This window comes from Esox lucius, chromosome 2 (genome assembly GCF_011004845.1).
Source record: "Esox lucius isolate fEsoLuc1 chromosome 2, fEsoLuc1.pri, whole genome shotgun sequence".
NCBI classification, from domain to species: Eukaryota; Metazoa; Chordata; class Actinopteri; order Esociformes; family Esocidae; genus Esox; species Esox lucius.
The window spans coordinates 27170764-27184012 of NC_047570.1; the positions used below are offsets into that span (position 1 = coordinate 27170764).

Genomic DNA, 13249 nt, shown 5'->3' on the forward strand with positions numbered 1-13249 from the left:
ATAACAATAATTGTATTGCTTACCCAAAACTTGTGAAGTCTTGAAATTATTGTAGTAAGATGCTACAAATTTAGGTGGAGATGAGACTGGTGAGAAGGACGAAATATGTAGAGTTCCCAGCGGGACCTTATTGTCGGTAAGTGTTGGTTTGGGTTGCAGATAAAGTCTCTTGAGTACTTGATGAATAACTGTTGACTGGTGGCATTTTATCAGCTGGCTATCATCAACAGGTGTGTGTTTGTGAAAGAGTTTCTGAGTGCGTGGGTCTGCCAGCAGTTGCAGTCATAATGAAGAATTTGAGTGCATCATCTCAAAAACTATACAGTATTAGCCTCTTACTCACTGTACATGTAATAGGCCATTAATCTTTATTAAATGTGCTTGCCAAAGGCAAAGCAAGACTCTAGACTTCATCTCATAGTCTCATTATTATTCCAATTTGCTTCCATTTAGATTTGACTTTTGTAATAATAAGCATTATAAATGTTTTCATAAGTTAACATTGATTTTAATGAGTCACAGGGATGCAGAGGTTTCAGATCACAATGGTCATGCTTCTTGGGCAATCAAGCTATAATACTAAATTTAAAGCAGTGGTTCCCAACCAGGGGTACTAGGACCCCTGGGGGTACTTGACCTCTCCACATGGGGTACTTGAAAACACTCATGACACCATAGACTTACTAGTGAAATGAACATGAGGGGGTACTTCAGGGGTACTCCAAGCAGTGCAAATTTTTTTGGGGGTACAGTAACTGAAAAAGGTTGGGAGCCACTGATTTTAAACATACAATTCTGTATCTTTAACTGTTTAAGCTAGAGGGATCAAACCAACATTGTTTCAGGTTTAGGTTATCCCAAATTAAAATGCTTATCAACTATCACTACATGATTTAACAAATTACCAAAACTTCTTAACTGTTAATTGACTAGATTAATTAGCCTAGATTGATTACATGATTTACATGAATTATTTCTAAAGCAATACCTCATGAACCGTTCAAGCACGGGAGAACCTACTTTTATCGACTATGACCTCATTTGCCTAGTTTGGTCATTTTGGTACAGGGAGTGAACTTCTTCAAGGAGTTATTAGGAGTGAATTGGGCATTAGCTCTAAAACCCAACATTATCCTAAACATATAATATTTTCAGACATCTGCAATAACTTGTTCTTGATAATAATCCTTTTGTAGTCATACAATCTCCTAATTTAAAGTATCTATATTTTGTTTGATGCAAATATGTTTTACTGAGAAGTAGGCAGAAGATTTGAATAGAGTTCTTTCTTTTTTAACAAAATATAGAATTAAAAACACAGGATAACAAACAAGCCAGAAAAACAAAATAACCCTTAAAGAAAATGAAAAAACACTGACAAACATGAAAACAACGCACAACCAACCTCCCAAAAGACGCCAAACCAAACCTCCCAAAGTTTCCCACTTATCCCTCCCCTCACTTCTAGTATTAATAAACATAAGGAGGCCCCTGCTTTGTCATTGGTTTCAAAGAAAAGCTTACATTTTCCTTTCTGATATTCATAGAACGCCAGCTCTGTGAGGACTGGAGGATCTTTTATTTTGTCTATAGATATTCAGTAGAGTAATAGAGGCCGAATGGATCTCCTACAAACAAACCAGCGACCAAAGCATTTAAATGCCTCTGATACAAGTTCATAGATATTGATCCCTATTCTTTGGGCAGACAGGAGGATCTTGGCATTGCAGTGCAGTCCGTAGGTTCAAATGTGATCAAATGTGGTTTAAGCACTTCTTCCTCTTCTCTGGCAATGGCCAGTTGAATACTAGCACTGGCCAATTCTCTCTGGCTCTGTCCAATAGCATCAAACCTTGAGCCTCACTGAGTGGATTATTCCGCTTTCGGGGTTGTATGGTTCGTCCTGAGGCAAAGTCAGTTTTTCTGGTGTGTACTCATTCCTCTTCAGATCTAAAAAGACAAAGGATAAGCAAAGGAGAGAAATGAGGCCGGCAGGCAAAAAACAGGTACCGTCTTGTATATTTAGCTTAATTAACCACGTCCTCAATCCTAGAACCTTCTTTGAATCTATATTGTCCCCACTTGTCCACACTTTCCAGTCCCCATAGCAACAGAAAAACCCATCTCCAACATGTAATGGACACACTCTGATGCAAACAGAAACAGAGATACAGTAGTTGCCTACCGAGAAGTTTGAGTTTCCTGCAGCAGGAATTGCAGTGGTGTTTAGCCCGGAAGTTTCTGATGGCGTCGTCTCCCAGGTTGGCAGGACCAAATATCATGTCATATGACCTATAGATTAGTTGAGAATATTATTAGTGCCTACAAGAATGATTAGCCCCCTATAATAATGACCCATACGTATAACAACGGCACGTAAGTATAATAATGACCTATACGTATAATAATGACCTATAGGTATAATAATGACCTATCGGTATAATAATGACCTATACGTATAATAATGACCTATACGTATAATAATGACCTATAGGTATAATAATGACCCATAAGTATAATAATGACCCATAAGTATAATAATGACCCATAAGAATGACCCATAAATAATAACAGCTCAAGGGATTGCGTTGTTTTTGCCGGACCGCGTAAGCGGAGCTGGCCTAGAAGAGACCGACCGGCAGATCGACCCTTGTTATATAGCGTAGTGGTTAGAGAAGCGGGGTCCGGAACAACAGGTCCCGCGTTCGCTTCCTGTAACAGTCAAATGCATTATGCCTGAGGTTCAGGACAGAATTTATTTTTACGTAGCTACGTCATAGGAAGCCTAAAATAAAACGGTTCTGGTGGATATAAGGATTTGTTCAGGATAGACAAACACTTTGCAGGCTTCACGATTCTCTCGTCTCTGGTCTAGTTATTGTTAGTGATGGCCATTTGAGGCTTCATTACAGTTCTTCTAGCAGCAGGATATTATGTTAATAATGCTAACTCAGATTTTATTTTTCAAAATAAAAGCCATCATTGAACTATGTAAATTAATATTAAGGATTGACAATTCACAAACTAGATAAATATAATTATATTGGGATAGATAAAAACCTCTCTGGCTACAACCTTGAGTAGATACATAATGGGAAGCCTAAAATGGAACTGTTTACTATATTGCGACTATTTCTGGTGGATTTTCAAATTATGTCTCAGGATTTGTTCAGGATAGACAAACACTTCGCTGGCTACACGATTCTCTCGTCTTTTCACTTGACAAAAGTTATCGTCACCTATATTGATACAGTAGTTATTGTATCAATGTCATTCACAAATGGCTAATATGCTGTTAAAACGGCCAGTGGCAAAAGCCATAAAGTTCATAGATGCTATTTGTGGTGGAGGTAAACGTAATAAGAAACGTTACTCAGTTTAACACTAGTTAATGGTGTCTAACAAAATATTCAAACATGGTGGCATAGTGGTAAACGACAATGCCTTTCATATGGGCAACCCAGGTTTGATTCTCAAGAGGGCAGCCATGATTAACCAATTTTATTGCGGGCCGGCTGAACTAGGCTTGCCTGGTTTCTTGTTTCTTTGTCACATTTCCTCTCTGATGTGTGCTAAATTATTCAATGTGGTTCCGCAAAAATTTTAGTATTCTTGCTGTATTTTCCTGGGATATTGGGCCCAGTCACATTTCCTCAGGCCCAGTCTGCTACACAGCCATTTCTGGCTGTTTCCAATAGAATTGGATGGTTATAAAGGTTTTAAAACACAGTGAAACACAACATAAACAGGCTTACATACCGCTTCTCACCACTTTTTATTACAGAGGGATCTGTCAGAATCTCTCCCACACCTAAAAAGCACACAGAGATTACAGTTACTAACGGACCTTCAGCTGTAGCAGCATTGCGTGTATTCAGACATTCAGTCACTGAAAGGTCAAGGGCTAAAGCCTACAAGTTAGGTACGTAGGGTTGCATATTACCTTGTAGGTCAAGCACTAGCAGCTCTCCCCTGGTGTACTCATATGTCCAGTGGCTGAAGGCCAGCATGTTCTCTTCCAGGAGGTTGGTTGGGATGATCTCATCCCCGTTGTTATTGTTAAACTTCCGGAACTCTCCAGTGATGCACTCCTCTATGGCGAACCACTGGCCTGCTGAGTGACAGTACAACAGAAATACCTCCAGAAACCTAGAGAGAAGAGAGATACATGACCAGTGTTACTGTAGTACATGTATTAGTCTAATAGTCAGAAAGTAGCGGTCACACTGTATGAGAAGGGACCAATCTGGAGTGAAATGTGAGTGTTTACCTGGGAGAATAAGGGATTGTCTTGGGCCTCATTTGGTTAAAAGCAAATGTCAGTTTCTGTGCAGCTCTCTGCTGTTGAATTTCCTGTGAAAAAAACAAATGGACAATGCAACAGTAGACATGATACTCTGAAGCATCACCCCAATGGTTCAGTCAATGTAATTTTATAAATCCTGACAATGCGCATAACTGACATTTATTTTGTTAAAGTACAATATATTTGACTGATTAATGTGTTTATGTGCCCACTTCATTGATTATTGGTCAAAGTGGAAATTTTCTGTCCTCTAATATTGGTAATATTGTGTTGAGCTATCTTTGTCGGTGCAGCATATCATGTTTCACAAAGAAAGGCTTCAGAATTTCTCTGCAGAGATGCGGAAACCTTCCAGAGGAACACCCATCTCTGCAGCACTCCATAAATCGAGTAAAAAGCATATAACATGCCCTTTGGAGTTTGTAAAATAGCAGTTAAAGGACAGAGCATGAAGTTTCTCTGGTCTGATGAAACCAAAATGAAAACAGTGAAGCATGGTGGGGGGGACCATCATGCTATGGGGATGCATCTCAGCAGTAGGGACTGGGAGACTGGGTCAGGGTTGAGGGAAAGATTAACGAAGCTAAATACTGAGAGGTCCTTTAAGAAAACCTGATCCAGACTGCACAGTACCTCAGACCAAAGAAAAGATTAATCATTCAGCATGACAAAGACTGGAAGCACGCAATCAAGACAATGGATGTCCTTTAGTGGTCCAGTCACAGCCCGGACTAGAACAGCCAGCCTGAAGATAGCAGTTCACCAAAGCGCCCCATCCAATCAGAGGAAATTCAAGAATGGGAGAAACTGTTCAAATCCAAGTGTGTAAAAGCATACCCCAAAAGACTCAAACTGGCATTTGCTGCCAAAGGTGCTTCTACAAACTAACATTTTTTTTTAGGAATACTTCAATGGTTAAACATTTTTTTTTAAATTGTTTTTCCCTTTGTTTATATATATATATATTTTTTGGGGGGGGCATAATAATAACAACAAAATGTGGAGAAATTAAAGGGGTCTGAATCCTTCCGAAGGTACTGCATTCACCTTAGTTGTCAAAATCGGGCCAGATGTGTGAGCCATCATTAACAAATGAGAGAACCTGAAAGTTACATTAAACTGCCTTGAATAAACCGAGCAGAGAAAGGACAGATACAGAGAAGGGAGGTGTGCCGGTGTGTGTGTGTGTGTGTGTATACAGTTCTCCCCTACCCTGAGACAAAGCAACAACACAGTGTCCTCCTTGTAAATGCTCTGCCAGGTCTGGACCACCTCTGGTAAGAAGGACTTAACAATGTACAGGTGACCTGGCTTCAGAATGTCATACTCTGACCACGTACACAGCACCTGTAGTACAGTAGAGTAGGACAGTAATGCACACTGCAAGTATTCTGGAAATATACCTGGTTAAATAAGTTACAACTATTAGATATTTCCCTCCCATTTTGGGGTTTTTCATATTACAATTTTCTAAACTTACTATAGGATGAGTAGTCAATATTAGTAATGAAATCAGAAAACCCTTTCCATGTTGGAAAAACCTCTGCAATTCCCCACTAACAGCACACCACAAACACACGTAACATAACTGGATATTAACTGCCAGATTGTTAGGTTTTTTAATCTAATAATGACTAAAGGGGGGTGGGGTAATGTAAATGGTGCATTGATAAGATAGTAGCTGGGAGCCTGTGGTGTCTGATAGTGACACTTGTAACTGCTTGCAGTGGAACATAAAATGTAAAACACTTGTTTGGTGAGCAACTTAAATATAGATGGTTGACCTAGTGACCCCACCCAGACATGTACAACCATATGACTACACGGTAGTGACCCCATCCAGACATGTATAACCATATGACTACACGGTAGTGACCCCATCCAGACATGTATAACCATATGACTACACGGTAGTGACCCCACCCAGACATATACAACCATATGACTACACGGTAGTGACCCCACCCAGACATGTACAACCATATGACTACACGGTAGTGACCCCACCCAGACATGAACAACCATATGAATACACGGTAGTGACCCCACCCAGACATGTACAACCATATGACCACACGGTAGTGACCCCACCCAGACATGTACAACCATATGACAAACACGGTAGTGACCCCACCCAGACTTGTACAACCATATGACTACACGGTTGTGACCCCACCCAGACATGTACAACCATATGACCACACGGTAGTGACCCCACCCAGACATGTACAACCATATGACTACACGGTAGTGACCCCATCCAGACATGTATAACCATATGACTACACGGTAGTGACCCCACCCAGACATATACAACCATATGACTACACGGTAGTGACCCCACCCAGACATGTACAACCATATGACTACACGGTAGTGACCCCACCCAGACATGAACAACCATATGACTACACGGTAGTGACCCCACCCAGACATGTACAACCATATGACTACACGGTAGTGACCCCACCCAGACATGAACAACCATATGACTACACGGTAGTGACCCCACCCAGACATGTACAACCATATGACTACATGGTAGTGACCCCACCCAGACATGTACAACCATATGACCACACGGTAGTGACCCCACCCAGACATGTACAACCATATGACAAACACGGTAGTGACCCCACCCAGACTTGTACAACCATATGACTACACGGTTGTGACCCCACCCAGACATGTACAACCATATGACCACACGGTAGTGACCCCACCCAGACTTGTACAACTGTACCTTGAGTGCTCTTCGCAGCCCCCCTCCCATCTCTTCCTTGCTGAGGAATTCTATTTTGGCACAGAGACCTTTCTGAGCCCAGGAAGACATGCTGTTGTTGATGGTGTTGGGAGAGCTCTCTTCCAGACGATAAACGGTCACTGGCTCACCTGCACAGGGCAACATTAAGACAGTAGTGTGTGTGAGTGTGTGTGGTATGGTTTCTGTGCACCTATGGGGATGTGATGCATAGGTGCACAATGCTGAGTCATTTAACATTGTGTGGACATTTGGCAAGCCCCCACGGGGGTAAATACAATATATGGCCCTGGGGTAAATACAATATATGGCCCTGGGGTTAGGGCTGGGAAATGGGGAACATAGATTTCCAGGTCAGGGGTAGGTCTCAGTTCCCCACCAGCATAGTAAAACAAAAGTCTGTGTTTATGTATCCATGTGTAATGGTGTAAAAGTATTTAGGGAGTTCTTAGTTAATGTGCTTCAAAATCACTGGTGATTGGGGTTTTTGACTGGGTGTCTGTATAGGCACTTTGTGAAAACTGCTGAATACTACACTCACCTAAAGGATTATTAGGAACACAATACTAATACTGTGTTTGACCCCCTTTCGCCTTCAGAACTGCCTTAATTCTACGTGGAATTGATTCAACAAGGTGCTGAAAGCATTCTTTAGAAATGTTGGCCCATATTGATAGGATAGCATCTTGCAGTTGATGGAGATTTGTGGGATGCACATACAAGGCACGAAGCTCCCGTTCCACCACATCCCAAAGATGCTCTATTGGGTTGAGATCTGGTGACTGTGGGGGCCATTTCAGTACAGTGAACTCATTGTCATGTTCAAGAAACCAATTTAAAATGATTTGAGCTTTGTGACATGGTGCATTATCATGCTGGAAGTAGCCATCAGAGGATGGGTACATGGTGGTCATAAAGGGATGGACATGGTCAGAAACAATGCTCAGGTAGGCCGTAGCATTTAAACAATGCCCAATTGGCACTAAGGGGCCTAAAGTGTGCCAAAAAAACATCCCCCACACCATTACACCACCACCACCAGCCTGCACAGTGGTAACAAGGCATGATGGATCCATGTTCTCATTCTGTTTACGCCAAATTCTGACTCTACCATCTGAATGTCTCAACAGAAATCGAGACTCATCAGACCAGGCAACATTCTTCCAGTCCTCAACTGTCCAATTTTGGTGAGCTTGTGTAAATTGTTGCCTCTTTTTCCTATTTGTAGTGGAGATGAGTGGTACCCGGTGGGGTCTTCTGCTGTTGTAGCCCATCCGCCTCAAGGTTGTGTGTGTTGTGGCTTCACAAATGCTTTGCTGCATACCTCGGTTGTAAGGAGTGGTTATTTCAGTCAAAGTTGCTTTTCTATCAGCTTGAATCAGTCGGCCCATTCTCCTCTGACCTCTAGCATCAACAAGGCATTTTCGCCCAGAGGACTGCCGCATACTGGATGTTTTTCCCTTTTCACACCATTCTTTGTAAACCCTAGAAATGGTTGTGCGTGAAAATCCCAGTAACTGAGCAGATTGTGAAATACTCAGACTGGCCCGTCTGGCACCAACAAGCATGCCACGCTCAAAATTGCTTAAATCACCTTTCTTTCCCATTCTGACATTCAGTTTGGAGTTCAGGAGTTTGTCTTGACCAGGACCACACCCCTAAATGCATTGAAGCAACTGCCATGTGATTGGTTGATTACATAATTGCATTAATGAGAAATTGAACAGGTGTTCCTAATAATCCTTTAGATGAGTGTATATCTTACCTATAGGTGGTAGTGGAGTGAATGGGGATATTCAATACTGTATCATACCTCTAGGTGGCACTGGAGTGAAGGGGATGCTCTGAGACAGCCTCATCAGGTTGTTACGCTCTACTGCTACAGGGAAGGCAACACACATATACAAACATGTCGTCAAAAACACTCCTGGAGGAGGTTACAGTAGACTAAAAAACTAATCCCAAATGACATACTCCATATAGTTAAGAAAATGTGTGACAGTATTCTTCAAAGTATGTGTTTACCCAACATCCTATCCCATAATACTTTGACACAGTAGACCAGCTGCAAAGACATCCCGTGACTCTTGGGTCTCCCCCTACAGAGTGCACAATGCTTAGTTGTTACCATTCTCAACTGCTGTGGCAGTTGGTTATGTGAAATAAAAATGTCATATCTGTTTTTGATGGAAAGGTACTCATTTCTTTATTCAAAACAATAATACCTTAGACTAAAAGATTATTTGGCCATATCCTTTTATTAAAATAAGATTTTTTTTTCTCCACAATTCAGAAAATGTTGCATGCCACAAACAGGATGTAAACTTCTGGCTGCTATTTTGTAGGTAGTGAATTAAACCACTTCCACATATGAGCCCTTGGGAGTTTCTGGATTTTGAGTACACAGCATTCTATGAACCAAAGCTCACCTGAGTATTGGTAGCTTTCCATTGCCTTGAAAGGGGAACCAATTGCTACAGAAACAAAACTAGTTGTTTAAATACAATGAAATCTACAACAACAAAATTGTATGATGGTTTACAGCATATGTACGTAACATAATGACATTTTTTCTTGCAAGCTCATTACACTTCCTAATGAAAGGAGAAATTAACATTGTAATGTTTTAAGTCTAAAACAAAAGAAATCGTCTTTAAGAGAGACGAGAATAGATTTATAGAAGTGAATACATTTTAATGGTACAGTACTTGCTCTCAGTAAGTAGTTAAATATAGCTTAGTTAGAAGTATATTGAACCAAAATACGGATGCAATAATTTCAAAGATTTTTACGTGTTACTCCCCAGTACATAATACAGAGATTCATCGGTGAAGAGCAGACTCCGCCAGCATAGCAGTGACAATCAAAAGTAAGCATTTGACCACAGAAGTTTGTTATGAACAGTAATCATGGCAAGACCCTTGTGAAGATGATGAGCATGCAAATGAGCTTCCCTAAGAGAGTTTTTGAAAGCTTTTGCTGACATTCTTCGATTGTGCCAACCCACATTCTCATCAGTTGTTCGGGTGGCCTGACTCAGACAATCCCATAGGTGAAAAAGCTGGATGTACAGGTCCTGTGTTTGTAAGTCTGGTCAGACATACTGCCAAATTCATTAAAACAATGGCTTATGGTAGAGAAATGACCATTACATTATCTGGCAACAACTCTGGGGGACATGCCTGCATCATGCTGTTCAATCAGTTTCTTCACATACCTGAGAAATTCTCATTAACAGATTATTTCATTTTTGTGCAAATAGAAAATACTTTTTTTAGCTTATGGGATCGTGTGATCTGACCAATACTTTGCATTTTTGTTCAGTATGGTTCAAGAGACGGTAGTTCCCAATGTGTTTGGTAAAGAAAGGTCATAATAATTAGTTAGGATTTTTTGAAAAGACAAGTTAGCTGCTGTTAAAGGGGTAATTCACAAAGTGTTAAAAGCAGTTATCAAGATAGTTTGCCCTGATTTATAGGCGGTTAAAGACATATTTTATGAGTTAATAGTAATCAAAGGGATAGTTCCCCTCACAATGAGTTAGTGGCAGTTTATGTGATATTTTACAGCCACTCACCTTCCTTCCTGCTCCCCTGTCTACTGAGACAAGCTGGAGCTAAGAAGAATGGGATAAAAAGGGACAATTATATCATCAGTCAGTGACACATGACCACAGAGGTGGTCATCCTTGTTCATTTCAGAAAATGAAACCAGGAACTCTAAAGTTACGATATAGACACAAACCATATAGTGCAGAGTCCTCCCCTGGTGCCCTGGTGGGAAAATCCAACAAACTTTAACATCCGTGCCCACAGATACAAAACAACATATTTCATGACACTATAAAACACACATTATCAAACATAAAAAATGTCTAGACTCTACATCTCTAATGTAAGGAGCATATGAACCAGCCACCCACACCACACCCTAACGACTGTCTTAGGAATGTGATTGGAACGGTGTTTCCTTTCACCATGGTAACAATAACGAGTCTTTTGTGTAGTAGATCTATAAACATATTTTTGTCATGTCTACGTTTGTGTAATAGTACAAGCACATTTCCAAGAAAGTTGGAATGCTGCATAAAATGCAAACAAAAACAGAACGCAATGATGTGCAAATCATTTAATCCCTGTATTTAATTGAAAATAGGACAAAGACAACATATCAAATGTTGAACCAGAGAAATGTTATTGTTTTTGGAAAAATATATGTCCCTTTTGAATTTGATGCCAACAACACGTTTACACATTTTTGGGACAGGGGCATGTTTAGCGCTGTGATATCATCACCTTTTCATTTAACAACACTCTGTAAGCATTTGGGATCTGAGGAGACCAATTGCTGTATTTTTGAAAGTGAAATATTTTCCCATTATTTGTTGATATAGGATTTCAGCTGCTCTACAATTTGGGTTCTCCATTGTCATATTGTTCGTTTCATAATGCGTTTTTTTTTTTACGCATTGGCTGCAGGCAAGCCATTTTAGCACCCAGGCTATTTTACTACAGAGCCATGCTGTTGCCATGCAAGCCTTCCCTGAAAAACGTGGTGGGCAGCATTTGTTGCTCCAAAACCTGTATATATATTTTGCATTAATCGTGCCATCACAGATGTGCTAGTCACCCATGCCATGTGCACTAATGCACCCCCATACCATCATGTATGCTGGCTTTTGAACTGTGCGCTGATAACAAGCTGGATGGTCCCTTTCCTTATTGCCTGGAGGACACGGCATCCATGATTCCCAAAACTTTGATGTCAGACCACAGGACATTTTTCCACTTCGCCTCAGTCCAGCTTATATGATCTCGGGCCCAGAGGAGGTGGTGGCATTTCTGGATTTTCTTTATATCTGGTTTCTTCTTTGCATGGTAGAGTTTTAACTTACATTTGTGGATATAGCGACAAACTGTGACAATGGTTTTCAGAAGTGTTCCTCAGGCCATGCAATGATTTCCACTACAGATTCGTGTCTGTTTTTAATGCATTGCCACCTGAGGGCCCGGAGATCACGGCCATCCAACAGTGGTTTAAGGCTTTGTCCCTTGCATACAAAGATTTCTCCAGATTCTCTGAATCTTTTAATGATATTATGTACCGTAGATAATGAGATCCCCAAACTCTTTGCAATTTTACGTTGAGAAACATTCATAAATTGTTGCACAATTTACATGTGCAGTCTTTCAGAGTGGTAAACCTCTCCCAATCTTTACTTCTGAAAGACTCATCCTCTCTGGGATGCTCTTTTTATACCCAATCATGTTACTGACCTGTTGCCAATTAACCTAATTATTTGTAAGATCTTCCACCAGGTTCTTTTTTTATTACACAACTTTTCCAGTCTTTTGTTGCCCCTGTCCCAGCTTTTTTGAAACATGTCGCTGGAATCAAATTCGAAGTGGCCATGTATTTTTAGAGGAACACATTTTTTTTCTGTTTAAACATTTGATATGTTTTCTGATTGATATTTTTACTATTTTCTATTGAATACAGGGTTTAAATTATTTGTACATCTTTGCATTCTGTTTTCATAAAATTCTCAGACATGCAAATTGCCAGTGTGATAATAGTTGCTTCTTCGTCTGTTTTCAGTTTTCCATTTCACAGCTTGATTCTAGCATTAAGCCATGCGAATATCTTTACAATTATGAGCAGAAATATAAAATTGCAAATGTGAATGTAAATATAAAATCATAAATACAATATAGATCTCTTCTAGGGTTTCCAGGACTGTAAGATCCAGGTCTGTAAGGTTAAGTGGATGGCAGCTGAAAAACAAGGGTGAAGATATGAATGTAAATGATTGGTACTTACAGACTGCTGGCCTGGGTGGACTTGACCTGAACCCTCTCCTGAGGAACATTGCAGATATTGTATTAGTTCTCCTGAGACGACAAGTTGATAAGAATTGACTTTTGTGGTCTTTTCCCAACAACATGGTTAATTAGGCTACAGATTAAATATAATATGCAGAACAGGGATGTTTACAATGGTGAGCTTGATGTTTGTTATTCTTTAGATTTTTGGCTGCTTTTTGACAAATTGTGTCTCACTTGCGTGCATAGCCTAATCTCAGCACGATTTTTCATGTTAATCACATGGAACTAAAACAAATGGTACACTGGGCCCTAGAAGCCATATGTACCAATATGTTAATATGCAAATGACATGTTCTG

At 40.3% G+C, this 13249-nt stretch overlaps 1 protein-coding gene across 1 annotated transcript in view; it reads right to left on the bottom strand.

Moving 5' to 3' along the window:
* Positions 1 to 1424: 1424 nt before the first annotated feature.
* Positions 1425 to 13249, bottom strand: part of LOC106024192 (transient receptor potential cation channel subfamily M member 7-like) — a 34461-nt gene continuing 22636 nt past the window's right edge. The window contains exons 27-38 of the mRNA XM_029114172.2: positions 12888 to 12925; positions 10812 to 10840; positions 10645 to 10683; positions 9497 to 9541; positions 8881 to 8946; positions 7050 to 7198; positions 5519 to 5653; positions 4271 to 4353; positions 3944 to 4149; positions 3760 to 3811; positions 2186 to 2292; positions 1425 to 1950 (exon numbers count right to left, since the gene is read on the bottom strand). Of these exons, the coding sequence (XP_028970005.2) occupies positions 1847 to 1950; positions 2186 to 2292; positions 3760 to 3811; positions 3944 to 4149; positions 4271 to 4353; positions 5519 to 5653; positions 7050 to 7198; positions 8881 to 8946; positions 9497 to 9541; positions 10645 to 10683; positions 10812 to 10840; positions 12888 to 12925 (1053 nt within the window). The 3' untranslated portion in view covers positions 1425 to 1846. The remainder of the gene's footprint in view (positions 1951 to 2185; positions 2293 to 3759; positions 3812 to 3943; positions 4150 to 4270; positions 4354 to 5518; positions 5654 to 7049; positions 7199 to 8880; positions 8947 to 9496; positions 9542 to 10644; positions 10684 to 10811; positions 10841 to 12887; positions 12926 to 13249) is intronic.